Source organism: Xiphias gladius, chromosome 7 (genome assembly GCF_016859285.1).
Source record: "Xiphias gladius isolate SHS-SW01 ecotype Sanya breed wild chromosome 7, ASM1685928v1, whole genome shotgun sequence".
In the NCBI taxonomy this organism is placed as follows: Eukaryota; Metazoa; Chordata; class Actinopteri; order Istiophoriformes; family Xiphiidae; genus Xiphias; species Xiphias gladius.
The window spans coordinates 26,524,420-26,550,409 of NC_053406.1; the positions used below are offsets into that span (position 1 = coordinate 26,524,420).

The following is a 25,990-nucleotide window of genomic DNA, read 5'->3' on the forward strand; positions in this document are numbered from 1 at the left end:
TTGATAGTAAATCTGCCACTGTTATCACTGGAAAAGGCATATGGACCATGTCCTAGGTATTCACATCCTGTAGACAGTATGGGCCACCCACATAATCTCCACAGCAACCTGAATGTGTCTCCTGGCCGCAGTGAGCACCTACGTCACCCTGATGCTCCTCACCCAGGAGCCTCTGACTGCTGTCCCCAACAGGTGCAAGGTTCTTCACAGTTAAACGGTCAGCCTGCTCTAGAGAATTAGCCACATCTGCTTCACCACCATCTTCCTGCTTGTCCTCATCTTCCTGGTCTCACAGCAGAGGCAGTCGGCCTCCTCTGACTCCAAGAAGGTTGTGAAGTCAGTTAGCAACATGTTGGTGCTGATGATCGTGTTCTGCGTTTGCATCATCCACTACCGCCAGGTTGCCTGCCCTAAACTTTCCTGTGGAGGAGGTGATCTTCTACTACCTGAAGGCACTGACCGTCATAGTGTTGGTTTTAGATGTCCGCCTGGACCCACTTGTCTACTTCATAGTCTGTAAGATGTTCAGGGCCCAGCTAAGCTGGTTTGCTAATAACTGCAAATGATATAATGAAAAATGTAAATAAAAAAAATCCATTAATAACAGATTAGGAAATGACATTAACTGCCCATTATATAAGAAACAAATGAAATAAGGCTAACGTTATAACCTGCTTACACTTTTGCATGTAAAAGTTGCAAAAAGTTGTACGTTTTTTTTGCAAATTTCATGTTGACTTTAAACAACTGGTGCTGTAAATTCAGAGCTCGTTACATTTTGTACTGATTGGTATTAAACTGAGTTCAGTGGCAATTTAAAGTCATAATGAAAGATATAATAACTACAGAGGCCTGAGTTCAGTTGTCTGTCAGCAGAGCCAGAAACTGACACATTTATTTATTGTGTTACCAGCAGTTATGACATAATCAGTGTCTTCCTACAGGATGTTCAGCACCACACAGGTCGCCATTCATACAGAAAAATGTGAAGATGAGCACCACTAACAGGAAATCATCACTTAGCACAGTGATGATGCAAACCAGTGCTGTAGTTCAAAGCTGAAGACCAAACCCTGTCTGTTTCAGTCATACGTAAGGAACATAACTAGCACAGCTTTCTGTCATTTAAATAATGAGGCCAAGGTCAGACCTTTTCTTTTTGCTTGTACAATCTTTTATTACAAGTAGGCTCGACTGCTGTGATGCACTGTTCTATAGCTACAGTACAACTCAGTCCATAACGGAGTGAAAACTCGGGTGACCTTCACTCAGTAACAGTAGTTATCGCAACATTTAATCCATGATGTCTGATTCATTATTTCTTTACTTTTATAATGTTTATATTTTTCTTTTTACATGATTATTATCAGTTGATATGGTCAACTTGTGTTCGTTTTGTGTTTCTTATTGTCATTTATTCAGCTTGTGTTTACGTTTACAGCGTGAGTTATTTTACTTGTTGCTATTATCATTATTAAGAAATGGCCATTTCCACATCTTTTTTTTTCTACATGGTATCAGACAAATTTTCAGTTTGGTGACCCCTGCACTTTGTTAAAATTGTTCAAAATTCCAAGTCAAGACAGTTTTACTCTTGGATTCTCAACAGTCCAAATTCACAAATAAGATTAATTCACAAGTCTCAGGGGCCATTTTCAGTGACCGACTTACTGTACTGAATGTGCTGTGAAGTTTTGTTTACATATAAATACAATTTTAACAAATCCAGCACAGAAAGGATATATTTTATATAAACAGTCCACAGGCCTGGTGTTATTCCAGTACTGAGAACTGAAAGATGTGTGTTTCACTTTAACATTTATCATCATCCTGAATGAAAACCTGACTTGTTATCCACATTATTAAGCTTATTATGGATGTGTGTGATATCCAGCATCATTACATCAGTACTGTATTTGTCAGACCTGCAGGGTGAGTGACTTATATTCAAAAGGTAGATTTGTGGCATAAATTCACTTTAACCTTGTCAAACAACTAATAATCTTTACTCTAAAATAAGAAGCGAGAACCAGACAAGTCTCCAAAATGTCCTCACTCTCCGAAAACGTCTTCAGTCCAAAACAGGCCTCCATATTTTACTGTAATCCTTCAAAATGTGATGATTTCTACATTAATTTTTAAATAAAACATTACATAATAAAACTTTATTTCATAATTAACGTGGTTCATTGCGTAAACATAAGGTTGACTTGTTTTTACAAAATGATCTTAATGTTATTGTTTATCTAAAGTGCATCAGTGCTTTTAAAAATAAACTGTTTTAGTTTCAAGCTTTGACCTGAAAAAAGTGTGACCCTCAGAGGAACCTGCCAAAATAAAATATATAAGTTGACATTATGAAGAGTTTCTGTCACAGCTGATGTCCTCACTCAGGATCCATGACAGGTCGTCTTAAACTGAAACTGGACTGACCTGTAAAACACACACAGTAACACACACAATGAATCACAATGAATTGTTGTTGCTTGTTGAAACTACTAACTTTCTGAAGCTACCACTTCAGCCTACACAGGGTGAGAAATTCAACAGGTATCTCTAAACAACATCTGGATACATAGCAACACAACATCTGTAACACTTGACAAACATCTGGATACATAGACAAACACTGAAATAATAACATAAGAATAATAAATAAAATACCTTTGCACTAAAATAAATGTGTAACCTGGTGGAGACTGAGTGTTTGCTCCGGCATGTGAACAGCTTTTTATATCCACAACATAATGAAAATGAAATGAAGGACCCTTTATTCCATAACCTATTCTCTGGTCCCAACCCCTAACCCTAATCCTACACCTAACTCTAAACTAAAGACTAATCCGAACTCTAATCTGGACCCTAAACCTAACTGTTTGCTGTGGCCACGCTTCTCACCAAGAGGTCCCATGTAACTCCAATCCTGATTTCCTTTCACTGGCTTCTCATCAAATTCAGAATCCAGTTCAAGATTCTTGTCATCAAGTTCAGAGCCTTGCATGGACAGATACCTGCCTACATTAAAGAGCTACTGCAGCCATATAATACCAGTAGAAATCCGAGGTCTTCTGATCAGGGTTTATTGGTTATTCCTTGCTCCACACTCAGGACAAAACAAGACTTGGTTTTTGAAGTTGTAGCTTCTACACTTTGGAACTCTCTCCCTTTGGACTTAAGATCTGTGGACACTGTTGACACCTTTGAAAAGCAGCTCAAGACCCATTGGTTTAGACTTGCTTTTTCTTTAATTTGTTTTATATTTGTTTTTTTTCGTAATTGTTTTTGTTTTTTATTCTTTTATTATGAAGCACTTTGTGACGTCTGCTCTTGAAAGGTTTTATATAAACAAAATTTACTTACCAACTCTAATTTGAACTCTAAAAACAAGTCTTGACCCTTATACCGACCTTTTAAAGTTGCGAGGACAGGACAAAATGTCTTTTTTTTAAAAAGTGTTCTCATTTTCCATGTGTAGAACTCACACTGGTTGTCACAAAGATAGAAGTGTGCCGGCTCACAGACCTTGTTTCGGCAGAAGCCCTGACCCAGGATCAGTCCCAGCAGTGAGTTGAGGATGTTGGCTGCACAGAGGACAATCTGCAGCCCGCTGGCGCCCCCCATCACACTGAACAGAACTACATTCCACTGAACCACAGCATGGGGCTGCAGACACACTCCAGACCACAGAGTACTGTTGTAGAGGTACCCCAAACTGAGCGTCCGACAGAGACCAGAGATGAGACGAGAGACAGAGGGTCAGCAGAGAGTTAAAACATCTGGACAACTTTATTAATCTGTGTGTTTTTTGTGTCTCTTACTGGTCAGGCTGGGGTTGCAGTGGGACGCCCCAGGTTGGACCAGCGCTGGTGTTGTAGAGACAGAGGGGACCCTGAGAGAGACCGGTGGCACTGACAAGACAACAGCTGCCAGCAGCCAGCAGACACACAAAGGAGTACACCATCTGACACAACATCTGGATACACAGAGAAACATCTTTAACTGACACAACATCTGTAACACTGGACAGCATCTGGATACACTGTAACACCTTCCACAACAGCTGTAACACCTGACACAACATCTGTAACACATTACAAAACATCTGTAACACCTGACAACAGCTGGATACATAGAGAAACATCTGTAACACCTGACACAACATCTAGATATATAGTAGAACTTAATTCAAACTGTTCCTGTGAAATTCACATAACTTTTCCTGAAAATGGTGACTCTGGAACAATCTTTGCGAATTCACCAGCTGCTGCAGTTTAATAAACAAATCACATTGTCCACCTTTATGATCTGAAGTGAAAAAAAGATCAGTCTGAACAAAGCAACTGCAACAAGAGTTGAGAGGATGATCCACTATCAGCTCACCTGACTCCTGAAAGCACAGCAGCCTCTGGTTCTGCTGCTCTGAACAAACGCTCGAGCTCCAAGTAAAACCTGAAACCAGACATGAAGTCAGCACTTTGATCAAAACACTGTTTCATCATAATATGGTTTAACACTCACACTCCCTCGGGAAGTCTGAAGTTGACTTATTACTTCAAACTGTTGTTCTGAATATTCCTTTAAGTGACATCTGTCGTTCAGACGAGTCACAACGACAGATTTTAGACATTTGTAACTTGAAGTTTTGAAGTTAAACTTTGACAGTAATGGCAGCAGAGTGGATTTAACTTGATTCAACCTCAGGAGAAAATAAACTGAACATGTGATAACAATGCAGAAATACAGAGGTTGAAGTATGTATGAGGATCATGAGTCACACACGTCACATGACACACCCATACATGTACCAGGAAGCCTGACCCCCACAGGCCTGTGGCCCAGGTGGCCTCTCTGGTCACATGACCCTCCAACAGGAAGTGAATCTTAAGCTCAGGAAGCAGCAGCAGGATGTTGGACAGCATGCAGATGATCGCCATGGGAACCAGAGACACGCCGACACACTGCAGACACCTCGACACACACATCTGTCAGTCATCAAAGGGTTAAATAGGTTAACATGAATCTCTGTTAGGGAGAGGTTAACGAGAAGTCAGGTTCTTTCTCCTCTTCTGAGTAAATATTTATACAATCATTGTTATTGATGATCAGTATGCTGTGAATCAGTATGTTACTTCAGAGACAGAAACTGTCCAAGTAGCTTATAAAGTGGTTAACATGAGATCATCGTTCATTAATAATAATAATATTAATACTGCGGGTGTTCCTCAGGGTTCTGTTGTTGGTCCTTTATATTTTTAATTTAGATGTTATTGTGTACATCCTGATTTATTTTTCCATACACCATCACAGCTGTTCCTACACAAAGTTTCCTTCTTCACAACTTGACATTATATACTTTACTTTTGTGTAAAAATGTTTACCTGTGTGTACAGTGTACCTGTATACTTTGTATGTATACTGTAATCTGACTCCTCTACGGTTACGGTTAGGTTCAGTTTAGGTGACTAAAACAATTTGGTTTTTGCTGCTTTGTGTCAAACATATGATCAAACATACATCATATTGGAGTTGTTTCACCATGAAACTAAACCCCTTAATATTTCTTAACCTAAAAAGGATATTAATACCATATACCCATTAATAAAGATGTAATTAGGGTATTTTAATGGATATATTAATGGATTGTACTTTATTCCTCTTAAACGCCTTAACTCAAGGGTAGAAAATAAGGGATGCTTTCATCCTATCCAGTGAATTCTTAGAGCTTTTTAGTCCCTTTAAACTGTGCAGATAATCCGTTAAAGGCCCTTATTCATTTCAGTCCATTCTCTCATTCATGAATTAATCCCAAATTTTTGGAATGAACCCACGAATTTGCACCTTTGTTGAAAAGTGAACATATAGATTAGGGTGAACCTGTAAGGTTTATTTTATAAATTTGAAGGTGTTTTCTTCTCTAATCCACCCAGAAAACCCATCAAACAACCTCCTGTTAAAATCCATTAATGTATCATTTAATCAATCTGGTAAACCTGTTAAATATCTGAATACTGAATAAGAAGTAAATTAAAATCTCATTAATTAGCAGCTGAAAATAACATAAACCAAATTCTTTTAACCTTAATAACACTTAAACTCATCACTAAAAGACCTGTCATATATTTACAATTAGTATGTAATTAAGGGGAAAGTCATTAAAATCAACTTACTTTGTTAATTAGGGGCTTTGAAAATACAGTGTTTTTAAGTTTAGTTCTTCAAATTAATGGACAAATTAACCTTGGTTTAGATGAAGGTGTTTGTTGTGTTTTCAGGGGTAAATTAAGGTTAATAAAGGTGTTTTTAATGGCTATATTTTCAAAGTGTAATGAATATAAGTCCAGTACTTCCTCCCTTTTAGCTCTGTTTTTGGTCTCCACCAGCTCCTGAGGGAAACATCTGGCTCTTAAGCTGCTAAATGCTCCACTATGTTCAGCAGCTGGTCTCCAACTGTGTCTGTCTGCTGTTTGCTTCTGAGCAGGTAGTGGACAGTGGCCTTTTACAGCTGAGACTAGACCAGACAAGAAATGTATCACAAAACCAAAACTAGGAGCTAAAAGAGCTGCAAATCATTCTCTGTGAACTCTATGTTTTATTGTTAATATAAAATATTAGTCAGTGCAGATTGAAAGTACGTAGAAGTCACAGCTTGTGTTCAATACAAGCTTTAAACCTTTTGATTGGGTTTTTGATTTGGCTGTTTTTTACTGAAACAATGAACAATCTTGAAAGAAAGGTGAATATGAATGCAACAAACAATTATTAATTACTGAATATTTGTCGGATTAATTAACGGAATTGTTAGTTAATTTAAAAAAATCACCTGACTAATCATTTCAGTTCTACTAATGGTGCTTTTAACAAGATTAAATATAATAATTATTTACCACTTTAAATTGAAAACAAATGCAAAAAATATAAAACAGTGAAAATACACATCACGTTAATCTTATATTAATATATTTTTTAATATCCCAAGTCTCGTGTGACTCTTCCTGCTGCATCCTGAGTGTCTCTAATGAAAATGTTTAAATGTCTGTCAGTGAATCATTGTCACATGCTGGTCTGCGGAATGAGCGATAATAAAAACACAAGTTCACTCACCATGAAAAGCTGCGGCTGAACCGACTGATGATCCAGTTTAGACTCTGGCTGAGGAACAAACTCAGACATTTATAAACTTCTCAAACAGAAAAACAAATACACGCCTACAGCTGTATTTGGAAACAGGAAACATCCTGGGTTAATAAGCAAACCTGACAAAAAGAAGAAACGCGCTCAAACTCTCCAGTTAGTTCAGGCATATTTGCAGAAAGGCTTCTGAAGCACTGGTCTGTCCTCAGGGTCCGGATATTCTCTCAGACAGGTCTGTATACATAATGCGTGTAAAGATCAATACAATAAGAAACACGGCAGCAATCACTGCTGAAAAACATGTAAAAGATTTTTTTAAAAGGCACTGAAACGCATTTCAAACTAATTCAGGCTTATTCAGAGGAAATGGTTTTACAGCAGAGCCGAGAAGAACAGACTGATACAACAGCTGCAGTGCTGAACACAATGAAGAAAAAAGTTGTTTTTAAGCTAATTTACTGTATAAAATGTTTTTCATAAATGGTGTTAAAGCACACTTGTACACCTGTTCTGCTCGTCATCTCAGACCGGATGATTAAAGGTCTCATTAAATTTATGGCTCCAAAAAGGATATGATGTCATGTTTCTGATGCAGCTAATCAATAAATATTGATTGGAGTGGTGACAAACTATGAGCGTGATGTTACAGTTTGTAGTCTGTGTTGTGATAATGGACTAAATAAAATCATAAAGCAACAGACACAGTCTGACCTCTGATCTGAGATCAGTCAGAGCAGCTGGAGATCACAGCAAAGCAGGAAAAATATAACTGAATTCATCCATCATTCAGACATCAATAGAGGTGAATGAGAGATGGAGCAAATACTTGTAGGACAGAAGTGCGATGTGATTTAAAACCTGCCGAGACTGGGAGATCAGTTTCAAACAGGCAAGATTTTGATAAATCATCATGTTCAAAATTTAAACAATGAATAACTCATCTGAAAAATAAAAGCTGTAGAACAAACATTCAGCCGCTGCTTATTGATCTGAGTCTCAGCTGGAGAGGGACAAGAAACCTGAACACACCACGATTTAAAACCACACAATTCATTCATTCCAACAGAATCGCTGCGATCAGAGGACCCAGTCAAGGGAGTGAACTTGATCCGTGCCAGTATTCCTCATCAGGTTCAACTCTGGTGAACTCAGACAGGTGAGATCACCACATTGACCAATAATAAACCTGTCTCCTACCACTGAGTAAACCAAGTCTCTGTTGTGGAGAAGCTTCAGTAAAACCAGGTGGTGATACAGATAATTGGCTACATAAATTCCTCCATTTCAAACTCTGCATTCTCTCAAAGCTCAGCTCTGTCCAGACACTTTTTTATTGGTCAATGAGAAGAATTCACCTCAAAGTTTGTTACAGGATTAATCTGGATCCTCTGAGTGCAGCAATTCTATTCAAATGAACTGAAATCGCAATGAAATGTCACCGTTCTGAATTCTGGTGTCCAGGTTTTACTGGCATGAATCAGAGTTCTGCCTGAATGTGAACTTTGAACTAGGAAAAACCTCCAATACAAGAAACAGAATGACCCAGATCACCAACAGTATGAAGCAGCTGACAGATCACTGAGGCTGCAGGACGGGGAAGAGAAAGGCAGTAATAAATTTCATATGAAATATTTTCTTCTCTCCATCTTTCAGAAAATGTCTTGAACCAGCTCTGACTGCTTAGACCAGGACTCTGCACTGACTCATGCTCACTTCATCTTTTTCTCTATTTTAAGTTCTTCTAAAACCACTGGTCTTATATTAGATCATCTGAGTCACTCTATTAGCATCCAGGACAGCAAAGCCTCATGGGAAAAGTACTCATGTTTGACCTGTCATCCAGAGTCCACCCCTCGCACTACCCCTCCCCCAGGGGGTGATGTGTTTTCTTTTAACTGATCTGGTGCAAGACTGTTTAGTATGTGATGGTTTCAAGTGGTCTTGGCCCAGTTTGATCTGCACCATTTTGAAAGGACAAGGACCTTGGACCATGAACCTCCTTTACTTTTCAAATAACCAGGTTGACTGCTGGAAGATGGACCTCTGTATGCATCCCGGCAAACTCTGGTGCGGTCCTGTTGTTTGGTCTTCTAATGTTGTTTGGAAAAGACAAAGACCCTCCCTTTCAAGCTTTTTAAGGTCGATATCAATTTTAAGTGGTTTTGCTCCAGCTAGAAGCTGACCTTTGATCAGACCTCATTAGTCCACATCAGAATCTGCTTGGCAGTGCACTGAGACCTCCATTTCAACTGGTCTTGGTCAGTTTCCAAGTGAACTCGCACCAGAATTCATGTCGAGACAGGCTGAGACTCTCCTTTTCGACCCGTCTTGATCCAGGTGTTTCGACCTGCAGAATTTTATTGACAGCAGACCAACATAAATGAACCAAACACAAACACAGAAAAGTTTTTGTTTCCACCCTGAATCTCAGAGAACAAGACAGTGAAAATTAAGCTGTTAAAGACATTTAACATGAATTTCACATCATTACTCAGCAGATTCAGAATAAAAAACAAACCACGGTCTGAAACCACCTGGGAGGATAAAACCTGGAGTCATACGACATTTCATAAACCACAGTCAAACCCAGAACATAGTGAGGACCCAACACCTCTGATTCACGAGGACGGTGGTTTGATGAACTTCAGATGTCATCAGTCACATGCCCACAGTGAAGCCACAGAAACCTGACCATGGTGATGAAACTTCTCCTCAGCTGAATAGACGACCTGCAGACATTTCCTCTGAGTGGACACCGAGCTTCCCCCAAAGGGTCCGACATGGCAACACTTTATCTACATACCAATTATTTTAAGCTTCATTTTATTTTTATCATTGTTATTGTAATTACAGGCTAACTTGCTGCTAACTTCTGCCCCGTCTTGTTCCCTGTTGGGTAATTACTAATACTTTACTAACGAAGTGGTCTGATCTTCTGTAGCAGTGTCATACAGGTCTGTGCTGCAGGGCTCATGCGTTTGGTGTATGTAATTACCATTTTACTAACTTGTAACTGCTACTTTTAAAATTTCATCCAGATAGTTGCTGAATTATTGCTCTCATGCTTTTGTTTTCTGCAGCTTTGGTTTGTAAGGTTTTAAAAATGCTCAATTTGTTGCTGCCGTGGACTTCTTCACTTCTGACCTTCACTGGTTTCGGAAAAATTTCACCGAGGGACTGATGCGGAAAATAATCCAGCTGATGACATTCACATTTACAGAAATTCTGATTCTTGTGTGTTTTCATTAGAAACCAAGTAGTGAATAGAGGTATGGAAGCAAATTTCTGCCAGAGGAATAAAAGCAATACCACCATCGAGATCCTCGACTGTTTCAGTCTCGTACAGGAACTGCTCTTACCAGCGCCACCTCTCCGCCTTCGTGGACGTCCAACCAGAAGACAGAATTCCCTGTTAGTAAAGCTGCTGGTCTGCTCCTGCTCAAACAGAACCGTTTGTCAGATGGTCGTCCACTGCCCCAGGGATCAGCAAGAGCTAGAAACTCACACGCTGACGATGAAACTGATAACCTCTGTTCCTGTTTTTATTAAGAGCAGATTATCAGTCTGTAGTCACCGTGGCGCCTCCCAGAGACTGTATTTGTCATCACAGAGTAGAAAACTAGACTTGGATAAAAATGTAGAGACCTCACTATCATTAGATCTTTACCATTAGTGGGGTAAAAACAGTAAGGTTTGTCCAGAAGAAAGCTCGTGTTATCTACATCAAAGGATTTCTCCTCTGTACAGTGGCCTGTTTAGGACGTATCAGTCTCAAATGGATTCAGTCTAAGCTTTGTCTTGAGATAAACACTATCATTACATACGTGTACATGTTAACATGCTAAATGTCACATAATAAATATCATCAACTTGCTCAACTAATGATGTGTTCAGGTCATATGGGAAGACCTGTAACTCTTACTGTTCGCATCAACATCCAAGTCGTAGCCATCACTGAGAAACTTCTGAAAGTTCCAACATTTCTGACTTGGAGCCAAATAGCTTAGAACCTGAAAAAACAAGAACAAAAACAAAAACAACCGCTTCGCCTAATGTGCCGTTAAACCCAGATTTAATGGTTGTTCTTTATTGTCAGCGTATAGGATTTTAATGCTCACAACAGTAAACATGAGGATCTTCCTGTCTCTGCCATCCATCACACACGACCTGAACACAGCACGAACACACTGATGTTTGACATGTTGGCAGTATTTTAGGTCTCGAAGAAGAAAAAATAAAAGAGGCACTAGTATAAAAAAGGTTCTTTTCTGACACCTGCAGCATCTGAATCCTCAAAAAATTTGTAATGTCAGAGCTGAGGCGAGACGTAGGACGTTTCTCTTCAGTTTTGCTGAATCAGCATGTAGCCGCTGAAACTGAAAAACCCATCAGAAGCAGCTCGAGCACTCTGAACGCTGCTGAAATCAGCTGTAGTGCAGTTTCTGTGAAGTCTGAATATTTCTGAAAACTTTTTCTTAAAATTGTTTTTTACTGTGCTTGAAGAAGCTTTCAAACAAAATATAGAGCCTGCAACAGCACTGTTTACATGCTGAGGAAAAAAAAAGAAACATCAACAAACATCAACTTAACTTCACTCAGTTTTACTTACACTATATGGCCAGAAGTATGTGAACAGCCCTTGTCCTATATTTTGTTGTTGTTCTGGTCTGGCTCTGTTTGGACCTCTGAGCTCTACTAAAGGAAATCCTTGACAACAATGTTCTTTCATCAGTTTGTGTTCTTCTCTTTCCTGTTTAAACATGACACAAAACAGCTCCATAAAGAAATTGTTCTCCCAGTTTGGTATGGAAGAACTGGATCAGAACTGGACTGGCCAGACCTCATCACCAACATCAGTGGTGAACCTGACTGATGCTGCTGTTAAACGAGGATCACTGAGGCACGATGTGGTCTAAATATCAGAAACCTCAACATGTTACAGCATTTGGTTAGCGCTGAACCTGAGGATCCGACTGAGGAGGTCCATGACAGAAAGAGGACCAGGTATCTGGAGCTGATGTAGCAGTGTGGCTAGCTCTCTGTGCTGGATGTTACAAGGCGGGAAACAGAAGACGATAAAGAACCTGCAGCTCACTGTGGATCAGAGGCGGTGATCTGATGAGTAGTGCTGCTAGTCTGATCACCTGGACTGGATCACCTGAAAGATGGTGTCTGATGTAAAGAAACCCTAAACAGCTGATGACTCTGTGTTAAAATACTAATGTAAAAACCTATCTAAGTGTGATCAGATCCCTGCAGCTGGATCAACATCTGGTTAAAAGACTAAACCAGGAAAGGGGAAGGCTGTTAGGGCCTCACATCACATATGTTCAGGTTAGAGCTGCAACAACTAGCTGATTCATCAATTACTCAATTCGAACAACTCAACTGTTCAAGACATTTAAACATTCTCCAGATTTAGCTTCTCTGTTTTGAGGATTTGATGCTTTTCTCCGTCTTATAGGAGAGTAAACTAAGTATCTTTACATTTTGGAAAACTGGCTGAGTGAAACATGAGATGCTGAAGATCTCCCTTTAGGCTTCTGATTTGTTTTTAGTGTTTTCTGACATTTTATAACCAAATGAATAATCAACTGTCACACATACTTTTGGCCATAGCAGATTTCTGTCAGCACTTTCAGTTTAACTTCTCTCTGAACAGTTTTTATTCACCATCGATGAAATGAAGAAGTGATGAGGTGAAAGAGTGACTCAGAGACTGAACTGAACCCAGCAGGTGGAGGTCCAGACCAGTGAGCGGTGACACCAGGACACAGTGCAGAAGGAGAGAGAGAGGGTTCAGCGGCTCAGGCTGGAGAACATCTCAGTAAGGGTGGTCTGTTTACTGCCTCTGCTGGAGGAGCTGGAGGAGGAGGGAGACGAAGTCTTTGTAGTCTTTAAAAAAGGTGAGGAGCTGGAAGAGGTGGTGGAAGTCCTTGTAGTCTTCCTGGAGGGTTGGCTGGGGGTGTCGGTGCTTTCCACCTTCCCTCCTTGATTTTGGCGGAGCAGGTAGGCGTCCGCAGATCCTTTGCGTCTGTTGGTGGCCCTCTGTTTCTCCTCCTTGTCCAGCTCCTTCTGCAGGAGCAGAGCGAGTTGCCGGTCCTCCTCCTCCTGCTGCTGTCTGTTCAACAGCTCTGACTCCCACTCAGCCATCCCCTGCAGGGGAAACGCCCCCACCTCCAGAGAGGAGGAGGAGGAGGGCAGGGACTGACAGCCACGTTTGGTGATCATCACCTCCTCCTCTGTTGTCTCCAGCTCCGAGCTCTTCCTCTTGGTCGATGAAGGTTCTCGGTCTCTAATCAGCTGACTCCTGAGAGTCTGATCCTCCACAGAGGCTGGATGGAGGTCTGGATGGAGGGCTGGAAGGAGGTCTGGAGACTCTGATCTGTTTGTTGGAGCTCCATAATAATCCAGTTTAGGGAGTGGACGCTCCACCTGAGAGACGAGGATGTTCTCCTGAAACAACATCAGAACAAAGTCACTGATGATTCTTTTATGGTCAGTCTTACAAAATCAAAACATTCTTCTTTCAACTAGCGTTAATTTTTCCAGCTATTTTTAGGTTTAGTCTTGGTCCTGCCATCAAAAGTGTTATTTTAGTCATATTTAGTCAATCCCATCCTTTTTATTTTTAGTCAAAACTCTAAGCATTTTTCATCATTTATCATCAGAAGATCAGTTGACAAAAATATTACCAACATTATAGTCTAGCTTTAGTTGAGACTAAGAATGACCATTTCAGTCAAACGTAAGCAAACTGCTTTCAGATCAGATTTCATCCAACTTATTTTAGGCTGAAAGAAAATTAAATGAAAATAACCCACAAAACGACAGGTTGCATGATTTAAGAAAGCAGCTTTGCAGAGAGGGAGTCTGGTCTGATGTTTTTCATTTAAGAAACACATCCAGACAATACGAGTCAACTATTGCCATGATCTTAACATTCTGTCTGATAAAACAAAACCCAGAGTCTCCAGAAAAAAGAAAACCCTATGCAACTAACCAGAATCCTGTAACATCAGCCCTGCAATTATCCTACCCTTATAATGTTCAGTTTTTTTAGGACTGTGCCAGAAAGGAGTTGATGTTATTCTGTCATTTTGTGGGCCTTAGTGGTCATGTTGTACTAGGCTGCGTTACACTTATACAGCAAGTGTTTATAATCGGTTGTACACTAGCATTTAACTCAATTACTGTAGAAAATCTCAGCATACAACACAAGCTCAGTAATAGACAGCTGGCTACTGCCCAACAGACTTTATTCAAACCCAGAACGAATCTCCTATGTAATATGTTGTGCATTTTAATAACCAGTAGATGTTGCAAATAGTCAACATTTGGCTGCATGCACCCATTAAAAATCAATATGACCTGACTGTCAAATGTGTCTGGCAATTAAGTTGTGTGTGCTTTAGCATGGTTGGTATGTTTAACTGAATGGGCTACTGACTCTTCAGTAAGATTAACCCCAGCTGCAGGAATTGTCGTCATGCCCCTTTTTGTGAGATATGATTACGAAATTTTACACTGCTGCCTTTAGTATTTGGCTTTATACGGCTTTAAAAGTAACATGACGTTATTTAACATCTTAACATTAGGTCACCTCAATTTCTGTGTGGTGCACCTTAAGGTGTCTCTTCAGGTTTGTGGTTTTCTTCCCAGTGGTTTTGTGGCCACAGGGTTTCTCTCCCAACACTCAGTTACTACACACTCACTTTCTCTCTCAGCAGCATAATATTTTTAGTGGGCCCAAATAGGAACCCGTGTTGTTGCCATCATGTTATTTTCCATAGCGTTAAAGTGCAGACGGCAGCTCGGTCCACACTGTCACCAAACTGTGCTTTTAAGGGTACCGACCGAATTACGTCAGTACTTAAGAGTGCCGATTCAGAGTCACATTAAATCAAATGGTCCCGCATTTCGGTACCTGAGAGCGCAACTAAGTGAGAGGGTAAGAGAGAGAAAGAGTGGGACTAATGTGACTAAGTCACCTGCAGCTTGTACATGTCACAGCGACTCAGGGCAATGGCAAGCTGAAAGCGGTCGCAAGTGTGGTTACACTTTTCAAAAGTCGACGCAGACAACACTCGCTGCAATTTTTATGGTGCAAATTGAAATGCTGGCCAGGGCAACATGTCTAACGGGAGGAAACATCAAGTCAAACACAAAATATACCAAAAAGCTGATGATTTACTGTGTTTGATAGCCTGAAAAAACCCAAGTTCCGCGGAGCAGCCGCAGCTAACATTAGCATTTCTGCACTGAAGAAACTGAACCCTGCATGGATGACGAAACATACATATACATACACATGAGGCATCATCAACAACTTCATCGACGTCTTCAGGTAATTACATAGCTAGTTGGATTAAGTTGTTGTTTGAGATAATGGGACTTTTTTCGCTGTCTTGGTTGATGTTAACTTAGCATTTTGACTAGTGTTAGCCAACACGCAGCCACTGACTGCATCTGGAATGCCTTACCAACATGCTGGTGACAGGCTGTGACAGGCTGGAGCTTGCAGGGATGGGTTTGGGAGGGGTTTTATTTTATGTGGTGTGTAAATTGTTCTAAGTAAATAAAATGTTACAAATAAATGTTGAAAATTAGAAGTTTGGACTTTTTTTTTTTTTTTTTTACTGAAATTAAATTGCTGTTATTACAGAGAAAGTACTGTGCCATATATACACATACATATATATACACATATATACACATATATATATATATATACACACACACACACACACACACACACACACACACACACACACACACACACACACACACACACACACACACACACACACACACACACACACACACACACACACACACACACACACACACACACACACAAACACACAAACACACACAGAGTTTCGTATGAACATTCAGGCTAACCCTCGTCTTCTTTCTCTAGGAGAGTCAGATATTCAGACTGATCCCACACTCGTCTGACACTATATATGAAGCTATAGCCAGCAGCTGGTTAGTTTAGCATGAAGACTGTAAACAGGGGCAAACAACTTGCCTTGCTCTGTCCAAAGGTACCAGCTCTTCTAAAGATCACTGATCAACATGTTTGATCTGGTTTGTTTAATCGGAACAAAAACTGAAGCGTAAAACCAACTATTCACAGTTTTACAGTTGCTTAGTGCTGATCTGTTTTGTAGGCTGTTAGAGTCCCGTCTGTACCTGAATTTGTAGTTGTCTCTCTGTTTGGATACGTGGGTTCAGTCCGGAGGTTCATTAGGTATCAATGAGGGGACAGACTGTTCTCTCTGGTTGTACCGCTGCAGTTTCACATCACCTCTATTTACTGTCACAGTTTCCCTTTTTGTAGTAATACATTATTTCACTCTAATGCTAATTCAGTGTTCAGACTTGGGTTTGGGCTCCAGGAACAATAGGTCCTTTAACCTTTATCTCCCACCATTCTGACGAGAGGAAAAGTCAAAGTCGCACCCAGTTGAATTATAAAAGAAATCACCTGTTGAAGTTTGAACTCACCTTATTGGCCATGAAGCTGGAGGCAGAGCTGCACTCTGAGGAGTTTGTTTTAGATGTAAGGGGAAACAAGAACCTGAAACACACAACAAAAACAAACCATCACATCAGCACCTGAACTCTGACAGACACAGTTTAAAGGTTCCCTGGAGTTTTAGACTTCTGGTAGCTCTCTGGGCCTGTTTTTCTAGGAGTTGGTCCACCTTTAGTTTGTCTTGTGCACGAGGATGCACATGCTGGTGAGCCATACACATTCCGGCTGATGGTGTCACATTACTCCACTGATATACAGGTGGAGGTAATGCACCATGAAATGCTGCAAGGCACCAACAGAGGCAGAGAAGAAGACGACTGAGAGTTGGTAAACAGGATGTAAAATACTTTAAAAATTAGCTTTACAGATTTATTGATTCACAGAATGGGTTTTAGGAGAAACTGAATGTGAACACAGGGCACCTTCAATGGATCACACTTCAACCCTCCAACCATAAAATCTGATCACACACAAACAACAAAAAGAAAACTCTAATTAAATATTGGAATTAATGCTAATATGTCCTGATATTAGATGAACAAATATAATTCTTTAACTGTGTAATCCTATGTTTATGGGCGATGTGGCCATAAAATAATATCATTACACTGCAAGATATTTTTGCGAGAAAGATATTCATGATGATATAACAGAATTATTGTTTGCTTTGGTGTCTGATAAACTCTCTTAGTCAAACGTGACATCATAGATCAAATTTTATTTTCATATTTCTCAAACAACACAGAAAAACAGGCCCAGACGCTTTTTCAAACACAGCGCGGAACCAAAGTAAAATCTTTCTTTTGTTCTCCTGCCAAGAAACAACTTGATGTGAGGTTTAAGTGTCAGTAAGAGCAGGACCTGAAGTTCATGGATTATTAAAATGAATGCTGTTCATGACAAACAGCAACTTTGTTTAGGTGAAGCAGATTTAAGCCAAATGTCTGAAGACCGAACAGAATCAGTGAACCTGGTTCAGAATCTGAAGTCAACTTACTTCTCAATTTGTCCGGTGCTGACCTCCTTCTTCTTTGCTGGAGTACCTTCAGCAAGACGGGGGTTTTCCTGAGAGACCGGAGCAGAGTTCTGCAGGAGGAGGAAAAAATAAAAACAAAGTCAAGAGAGGACAGGAGGAAGATAAAATGAAAGACAGGAGGACAGAGGAGGACTAAAACTCACAAGAATAAACACTTCCTCCCCTTCACATCTCTACTAACTGACTAACTACACATACCAGTCACGAGTGAGCCAATCACTGGACATTCATTCATAAAACATGTCATTGTGATATCATTTTAATGTCATCCTTCTCTTCTCTCAGCAGCTTTGTGAAAAGCTCTTAGTTAGAAACCTTTAGCTTTATTTAGGAGGACTGTTAGTGGCAGAGAAATTCCTCTGTAAATCCAGAACCAGATCTGAAGTCGGAATATTCTGCTCGGGACTAAGGAGTTTCAGAATAAAAACAAAACCTGAACAATCAAAAACACCAACCAGCTGGTTGCTGAGCAGTCTGGCCAGCCTCTCATCTTCTTCTCGCCTCCTGCTCTCCTCCTGCAGCAGCTCCTCTTCCTCAGCCAACAGTCTCTGGATGTACTCCTCACTGGCCCTCGTCTCCTCCTCCTCCAGCACTCGCTTCTCTTCTGTCAGCTTAACGGTAAGAGACACATACCTTCGTATAACTGTTTTCATGTGTTCATATCGATTCATCTGTTGATCATTTTAAACGACCTTCATAAGCTCAGAAGCTTATGTCTTCAACTGTCCAAAACCCAGAGACAATCGGTCTACTGTGACATAAAAACTGCAAATCTGACACAAGTTAAATGATAAACAGATCTTCTAAACAGTTTATGATTGATCTACTATTTTGTGTGATTACTTCTTTAATAAATTTTAGCATGAGTAAATTAAACATCATTCTGTAAACTACAGCAAAACAGTACTGTAACAAACAAAACAAACAAACAAACACGGTGTGTATGTTCAGGAGATAGCGCAGGATGTCTCCAGCGATTTTAATCAGGATTGCCAAAAGGCATCTTGAGGTTTGAGCTGATATGAGATAGGCCTGTTTGCACCCATCAATATGGGACTTTAGATTTTGGTTAATACTTGCCCCCGGAGCATGCACACCAACTTTGGTGAAATTCTGTCCACTGGGTTTTCAGATACTCGTTTGTGGCATTTTTGGCGCCCCTATCTGAGGCACCTGTCCTTTGTACAAATTAAATTTTAAATTTTAAATTCTCTTATCCAGGCACAAAAGTCACTTGCACGGGTAAAAATTACAGTAGTTTACTTTATTTATTACAGTATTTGTTACAGTATATAGTGGTATAGTCAATTATGCAACTGCTAACACGAGTTAGCTAACGTCAGGTTTTACAGCCAAGTGGGGTTGCCCCCGCCAGACACTGCACAACATTACCCCTTCCTCATAACGCACCCAGTCAAATTCATCTCTCCAGCTTTCCGCACATTTTTGTTCCCTTTTTGACTCATAGGGTACAGCTGTAATGTTTCTTGTTGTTGGTGCTTTTCCTGGCACTCGACCGGGCTGTGGAGCCTGAAGGAACATCTCTGCGACTGTTCTTCTGAGGTAAAATCTTTGAAACGCGAGCAGCTGATGCTCTGCGGAACTTGGATCAACTCCTGATTGGTCAATCAAGGCGTTCTGAGTTTGACGTATGGTGGGGAAAAATGCATTTATCTAACTAAATAGTCAACCAATGACTGGCCCATAACATAAAGTCACATGGTTGGGTTTTTTTTGTTTGTTACTTTTTAGTTGATCAGTAGGGGAAGTGTAAGTCTCTTCTATTTGCCCTACAAAAAAATCAGCTTGTCTCAGACAAGTGAACAAGCCTTAAAGTCGAGCCACGATTTGTACCCAGATTTGTGATGATTTTAGACGAACCATTAACTAGTTATGGTCATTTTCCTGATAAGCCTCGTCCCTTGTGAAGTTTCTTGGTCAATATCTTGAAAAACTAAATAAAATATCAACAAGTTTTATGCAATTTAAGTTTGGTCCAATGATGATCTACAGACAATTTGGTTGCAAACGGACCTACGTTTAGAAAGAGATGTCAACTATGTATATTTCAAAAAGGTTAACATGGCGGAAAATCCATCATGGTGGACTTTTATGGTCCAGGAGGTTTTTTTGTAGAGCACACTGAACTGGACCTGTGTGTGAAATTTCAAGTCAATCTGGCTTATGGTATGAGGGGCCCGGCCATTCCAAAATTGTGTTTTTTGGCCTTAATTACAGCACCATCATCTGGCCGACCGGGCTCATATTTTCTTGGGAAGCATTCGGACATTATTTCCAGTTATTGGGACAAGTTTCATGTTTCTAGCTCACTCAAGGTAATGGCAATTTCAGCCGATTCGGGGGGGGGGGGGATAAATAAATAATGAAAACTTTAGGGTCTCGTCCCTTTGGGGGTTGAACTCCATCGAAAATATGAAAACTCAATTAAAAAAATGGAAAATGGAGACTAAACTTACTTTAGTGATCTGGTCTTCATATTCCTGCCTCAGCTCTCCAGGCCGACTTACTGTGGGAAAACACACCGAAACTACACAATCACACACACACACACACACACACACACACACACACACACACACACACACACACACACACACACACACACATTAAGTCTTATTATTATTATTGTTCTTATTATACACCTCTATGTGGACCCCCCTGCCAAACATGGATGCTGTCAGAGGATCTGTGATAAACTGTATTAACAGTGTTAACGTTCAGTGTTAGCATTAGTGTTAGCTTGGTGTTATCGGTCAGCTGATGGGAGCAGAAAAATCTCAGGTTCTGTTGGTACAGAAGGGAGGATTACAACATGTAGACTGAGTTAACACAACAACCAGATTAATAAAAAGTCAAAGTGCGTCCCCTGACTAAACAATAATCGTCGGTATTATGGGATGTCTCTGTGCACATGTGTTGGTACCTCCCGGGTCGTCCTCATCCTCCTGCCCTTTAAGGCGGCGTTCACACTGCAGAGGGAAAGAGATTTGGATCTGCCTCCACAGCTGCTGGTTGACCAGCGTCTTGTTCCTGCTGTTCAGTCGGGCCCAGGTGGAAACTCTCTTTCTGCACATGGGACAGCACAGAGTGGCTTTATCCACAGACTCCAGGAAACAGCCCTGAAACAACAGAGACGAATACAGAGCAACGCTTTAACTTGGCTTGTTTAAGGAAGGTCACCAACATACTGCCCCATAAAGGCCCCTCGTTCAGATCAAACCCCGTTCTGTCAGTAGAAGCGTCAACATGCTGTTTCTTCATTGCCACACAGAGAAACACGGGAACAGTTAAAGTGACTGGTGGAAATGGATGATCAACATCTTATTTCTTCATTTTTGCTTGAAGTTCTGGTATTTTTATTTCTCTCGGTGCAAATCATGTCAGATGATCAACAAAGACAGTAAAAAGTAAAGGAAAGTCCTGCAGCAGTGGTTTAATGTGGACTGTGAAGTAACTGAGCAGAGGTCATGAATAATACAGGGCATTCAGACCCCTTCATGTTTTTCACATTTTGTTATGTTACAACCTTATGCTTAAATTGTTTACATTCATTTTTCCCCCTCATCAAATTACACTCAGTACCCCACAATGACAAAGCGAAAACAGAATTTTAGAATTTTTTGCAATTTTATTGAAAAGGAGAAAACAAGTATCATTGACATAATTATTCAGATGCTTTACTATGCCACTTGAAATTGAGCTCAGATGCCTCCCATTTTTCGTGATTATCTTTGAGATGTTTTCACACCTTGATTGGAGTCTAGCTGTGGTAACTTCAACTAACTGGACAAGATTTGGAAAGACACACACCTGTCTTTATAGGTCTCACAGATGACAATGCGTATCAGAGCAAAAACCGAGCTGAGAGGTCGAAGGAACTGCCTGCAGAGCTCAGAGACAAGAGTTTGTTGAGGCACAGATCTGAGGAAGGCTAGAAAAAAAAATTCTGCTGCATTGAAGGTTCTCAGGAGCACATTGGCCTCCCTAATTCTTTAATGGAAGAAGTTCGTAAGGACCAGGACTCTTCATAGAGCTGATGCCCGGCCAAACTGAGCAATCGGGGGGGGGGGTGTTTGGTAAGAGAGGTGACCAAAAAGTCAATGATCACTCTGGCTGAGCTCTAGAGATCCTGTATGGAGGTGGGAGAAACTTCCAGAAGGACAACCATTACTGCAGCACTCCACTGATCTGGGCTTTATGGCAGAGTGGCCAGACGGAAGCGTCTTCTCAATGAAAGATACATGAAAGCTGCTTGGAATTTGCAAAAAAAAAAAAAAAAGCACCTAAAGGACCCTCAGAATGTGAGAAACAAGATTTTCTGGTCTGATGAAACCAAGATTGAACTGTTTTGCCTCAATTCTAAGTGTCATGTCTAGAGGAAACCAGGCACCGCTCATAACCTGTCCAATACCATCCCAAAGGTGAAGCATGGTGGTCGCAGGATCATGCTGGGGGGGTGTTTTTCAGTGGACGGTACAGGGAGGTACAGGGTTGAGGTACAGCTGAACAGAGCAAAGTACTCTGAAGCCCATGGGGGTGTATACGCTCCCAGATATCATATTGTCTTTAGATTGTCTTCTCTCCTCATTGGAGACATGCAGTTTTTCTCCTGTTAATTTAGGGAAACGGCAATTTCCAGCAAGGCCCCGTTCTCGATATGAGTCATTTACTTCCGTCAATAAACTAATACATAAAGTTGGAAAAGATTGTGAGTTGTATAGCCACAAAAATGGCAGAAAGATATGGCAAGAAAGATATTTAGTGCAGCTTAGTCTCTGGAGCTGATTTTTCAAGGAGGAGATGTTGAGGAAAATGACGCAGACTCTGCACCCGGTCGTACTTTTCTGAGGACGAAGAGGAATTTGGGCGATGGGATAGATCCTTACAAGGACAATTAAGTGATGCTATTATGAAATTATCCAAATTGTGATGGATTACGTAGGCTACAGAGCAGGGAAATGTGATTTTGCATTACAGATGTATTGTTTTGCAGCAATAGAACACCACTAGGACACAACAAGCCATCCAGACAGACACTACAGTATCTATAATGATGATACTGTGTGTGTTTTCCCTGTAAGCAATACAATCATAGCATGTTATAGTAAATGTTATTGAATGTTAAATAAACAGACTATTATTGTAGAATAGTGTATGGGGGAAGTAAATACTTTGTGAAATCCACCAAAAACTACTGTAATCTATTTTTGTAATTTCAATCCCGTCTCCCCCCGACCAACCACAAATATCCCCTGTGCAGGCACAAACGTCCCCTCCAGGACCTCCACCACAGCCCACCACTTCCAAAGAGAATCCCAAGAGGAGAAGGGGAAGAAGAGAACCCTCCCTGCCTACTGTCCCAGCACAGACAAAACCTACAACATCCCAGCAGAGACCACAGATGAGTGGGAGACAGTCATCTCCCTCATCTTCCAAACAGCAAACAGTCAGAGACCTCGACAGGCTCATCTTTCAGAAAGGGAATTATGTACAAAAAAAGAAAAAAACAAACTATTCTGGTTCCATGTATGCCAGGTGCCCCTGTGTGTAATTCTGGACAGGAACTGCACCGATGCATATCATGTTTAGTCATATGCAGTGGCAGGGGAAAAAAAAAAAAAAAAAAAAGACAATTCCTGGCCCCCCAAAAAAAAAATTATGAACAGAAAAGCTAGAAGCTTCAAATCACTTCTAGCACAATCCAAAGAAACGTGTGCAACTTTTTGTGTTGAGTTTTTGTTTAGATGTTATGGTTCTCAGTGCTGTTTTGAATAAAATAAGTGCAAATTAAAGTTATTTTTTGTTTTATGAGCTAATATCCCTTATTATAGTGTATAGAAGTCTTTATTGAGTGACATATATAATTAGCTGAGGTTGTGCTGACACTGGGATGTTTAAAACTCGATGATACTGTAAAAAATGAAAACTTTATAAAGGCAAACCACAAATGTATGCAAAAACAGAAAGGTCTTAATGTGGGTTTCAGAGGTTTGATGAAAACCTGGACCAGGGCGCTCAGGAATGTCCTTGAGTGGCCCAACAAGAGCCCTGACTTGTACCCAATAAAACATCTCTGGGGAAAATAGCGGTCCCCCGACAGTCCTGAGTAAAGAGTCTGAATACTTATGTCAATGTGATATTTCAGTTTTTCCTTCTTAATTTTTTTTCTGAAATTCTCTCACTTTGCCATGACGGTGTATTGAGTATAGACTGATGAGGGAAAAAGGGAATTTAAACAATTTTAGCATAAGACTGCAACATAACTTGAGAAAAGTGAAGGAGTCTGAATTAATTATTGTATAAAGCAGATTTATAAAAATTATACTGCAGCTTTTGCTGAAGGGTTCAATTTGCCTTCCGCTGCCCCAAGTGTTTGCTGTGTGTGTGTGACCTTGCAGAAGGTGTGTGTACAGGGAAGTGTAACCGGCTCCATGAAGATCTCCAGACAGACCGGACAGCGGCAGTCGTCCAGAGACAATGGACCTCCTCTCCTCCCCCTCCCACCCTTGTCTGACCCAGTCGGCACATCCACCTCCACGTCTGACACCGGGGCCATCCTCCTCCTCCTCCTCCTCCTCCTCCTCCAATAATCACAGCTCTGGACTGGGACTGAGGACTCAGATCAGCCTGAAGGAGAAACCAGGTTCAGAGACTTCAGAGACCAGATTGAGTTGACCACTGTGTATGTATATACATATACACATAAATGTACATGTATATGTACACACACACATATATATATATATATATACACACGTACGTACACACACACACACACACACACACACACACACACACACACACACACACAATAAATACATACATATACGTATCTGTAAATACACGGTAAACAAATCCTAACAGCGCCGTCAATTCAACATTTACGGACACGTTTCTCGTTCAGGCAGTCTGACGGGCACATTAAGTTAAATTACACAAACTAACGATTTTAAACTGATTCCAAATTGAGTAAATAACTAAATGTGGTTTTGCGAGTTAAGCAGCCAGTGTCAGGTCAGCTTTTAGCTACAGGGGCTCAACTTTTAGCTGCTATTTCTAACGGAACTAAAGTCCGTTTATACGGTCACAGCAGGTTACCGGGTCAGAGGGCAAACGCCTGTTCACTGGTTATCATAGTGTTGCTGTAAAACTCACCTGAGCTCCGTTCACCTGGACGTCTGTTACTTTCAGTTGAAACTAAAGTTAACTTCAAGCGAACAGTTAACCAGCTAACCCTAACAACACCGATAGCTCAGGCGTGACGGAGACTCACCGGAAGCTAATCGGGTTTACCGGGGGCGGCGGCGGCTGCTGCTTCGGCTTCGGCTTCGGCTTCTTCTTCTTTTTCTTTTTCTTTTTCCTTTTCTTCTTCTTCTTATTCTTATTCTTATTCTTCTTATTATTCTTCTTATTCTTTGTGTTTTTTAGCGGATGGCAACACCAATTTACCAGAGGCTAAGCTGTTAGCACCGAATACCCGCGTGAATCAAGTCTTGGTGCACTGCGCATGCTCCCCACAATCTTGGCGCTGCCTTCCCGACCATCGTAAATTATAGCGACAGGACTTTTCTTTCATATGTACATTCCTCGCATGATATAATAATTTGCTCAACTGTCTCAGCCTCATGGCGTTGATCGCAAAGACCCGGACCCTGTAAAGGTCGCTGTGCCCAGTTCCCAGCCTGTCTTATTACCTGCTCTTTCCGTTTTGTTCTCCTATTTCTTAACATACCTACTGTTTTTTTACCTACGTTCATCGCGTTATCCCAGTGCTGTTGCCACTGTTGGTTTATCTTTTTCTACAATATGTCTTTTGCCTCTGATTTTGATAATTTAATACCAATTTCAGACATTTCTTTTTTTTCTGTTTGCTGTCTCGTTTCCCGGGATACCTGAATGCGCTGGGAACTATTTTTCAGTATTGCATCCCATTGGCAAGTTTTCACTTCCTCACTCATGTTTCACTGCTCCAACTTGTCCTTGGATGATTTCTGCTAATTTAGGCTGAATCAACTTTCTTTGCTCCCCCTTCACGCTGTTGTTGTCACTATCCATCTCCCTCCCTGCCATCCTGTCAGGAGTTTTCAAGGAACGGTGTAATACAGGTCCAGACTTTTATAGGCCGACAAAATGCTCCACACAATTCCCACTCCTACTGTTAACAAGTCTAGATGTCTGCAAATCCAAAGTCACTGTTGTTTAATCAGAAAGTCAAACCAAGTTAAAAACCGGCGTAGCAACATAAAATAGTTCAAACC

At 40.7% G+C, this 25,990-nt stretch overlaps 2 protein-coding genes across 4 annotated transcripts; both read right to left on the reverse strand.

Annotated features, from left to right (window-relative positions):
* Positions 1-926: 926 nt before the first annotated feature.
* LOC120791571 (transmembrane 4 L6 family member 5) lies at positions 927-7,193 on the reverse strand. 2 transcript variants are annotated; one of them, XM_040130020.1, is made up of 6 exons: positions 7,102-7,193; positions 4,806-4,982; positions 4,381-4,449; positions 3,819-3,973; positions 3,523-3,712; positions 927-2,433 (listed from the first exon to the last, which is right to left on the reverse strand). In XM_040130020.1, exons 1-6 carry the CDS (start codon positions 7,168-7,170, stop codon positions 2,413-2,415), a joined length of 681 nt encoding a protein of 226 aa, XP_039985954.1. In that variant the 5' UTR covers positions 7,171-7,193; the 3' UTR covers positions 927-2,412. The 2 variants fall into 2 exon arrangements, with proteins under 2 accessions (XP_039985954.1, XP_039985953.1); XM_040130019.1 differs by having other exon boundaries at positions 4,794-4,982.
* A 3,993-nt stretch (positions 7,194-11,186) lies between these two features.
* On the reverse strand, positions 11,187-25,242 carry rnf168 (ring finger protein 168). 2 transcript variants are annotated; one of them, XM_040131356.1, is made up of 8 exons: positions 24,888-25,242; positions 24,124-24,359; positions 20,656-20,851; positions 20,189-20,259; positions 18,167-18,322; positions 17,673-17,761; positions 16,645-16,717; positions 11,187-13,587 (listed from the first exon to the last, which is right to left on the reverse strand). In XM_040131356.1, exons 2-8 carry the CDS (start codon positions 24,286-24,288, stop codon positions 12,931-12,933), a joined length of 1,407 nt encoding a protein of 468 aa, XP_039987290.1. In that variant the 5' UTR covers positions 24,289-24,359; positions 24,888-25,242; the 3' UTR covers positions 11,187-12,930. The 2 variants fall into 2 exon arrangements, with proteins under 2 accessions (XP_039987290.1, XP_039987291.1); XM_040131357.1 differs by lacking the exon at positions 24,888-25,242 and adding an exon at positions 24,556-24,789.
* Positions 25,243-25,990: the final 748 nt, after the last annotated feature.

Bases quoted from the DNA above. Each gene is read 5' to 3' on its own strand.
- LOC120791571 (XM_040130019.1), bottom strand. From the start codon at position 7,170: ATGTCTGAGTTTGTTCCTCAGCCAGAGTCTAAACTGGATCATCAGTCG. The intron at 4,450-4,793 runs GTGTGTCATGTG...GTCTGGTTTCAG, and splicing joins GCTTCCTGGTACATGTATGG to GTTTTACTTGGAGCTCGAGC. The intron at 2,434-3,522 runs GTCTGTGAGCCG...TGTGTTTTACAG, and splicing joins AGGGCTTCTGCCGAAACAAG to GTCAGTCCAGTTTCAGTTTA.
- rnf168 (XM_040131356.1), bottom strand. From the start codon at position 24,288: ATGGCCCCGGTGTCAGACGTGGAGGTGGATGTGCCGACTGGGTCAGAC. The intron at 18,323-20,188 runs GTAAGTTTAGTC...CTTACCGTTAAG, and splicing joins ATGAAGACCAGATCACTAAA to CTGACAGAAGAGAAGCGAGT. The intron at 17,762-18,166 runs GTTGGTGTTTTT...CTCCTCCTGCAG, and splicing joins GACTGCTCAGCAACCAGCTG to AACTCTGCTCCGGTCTCTCA.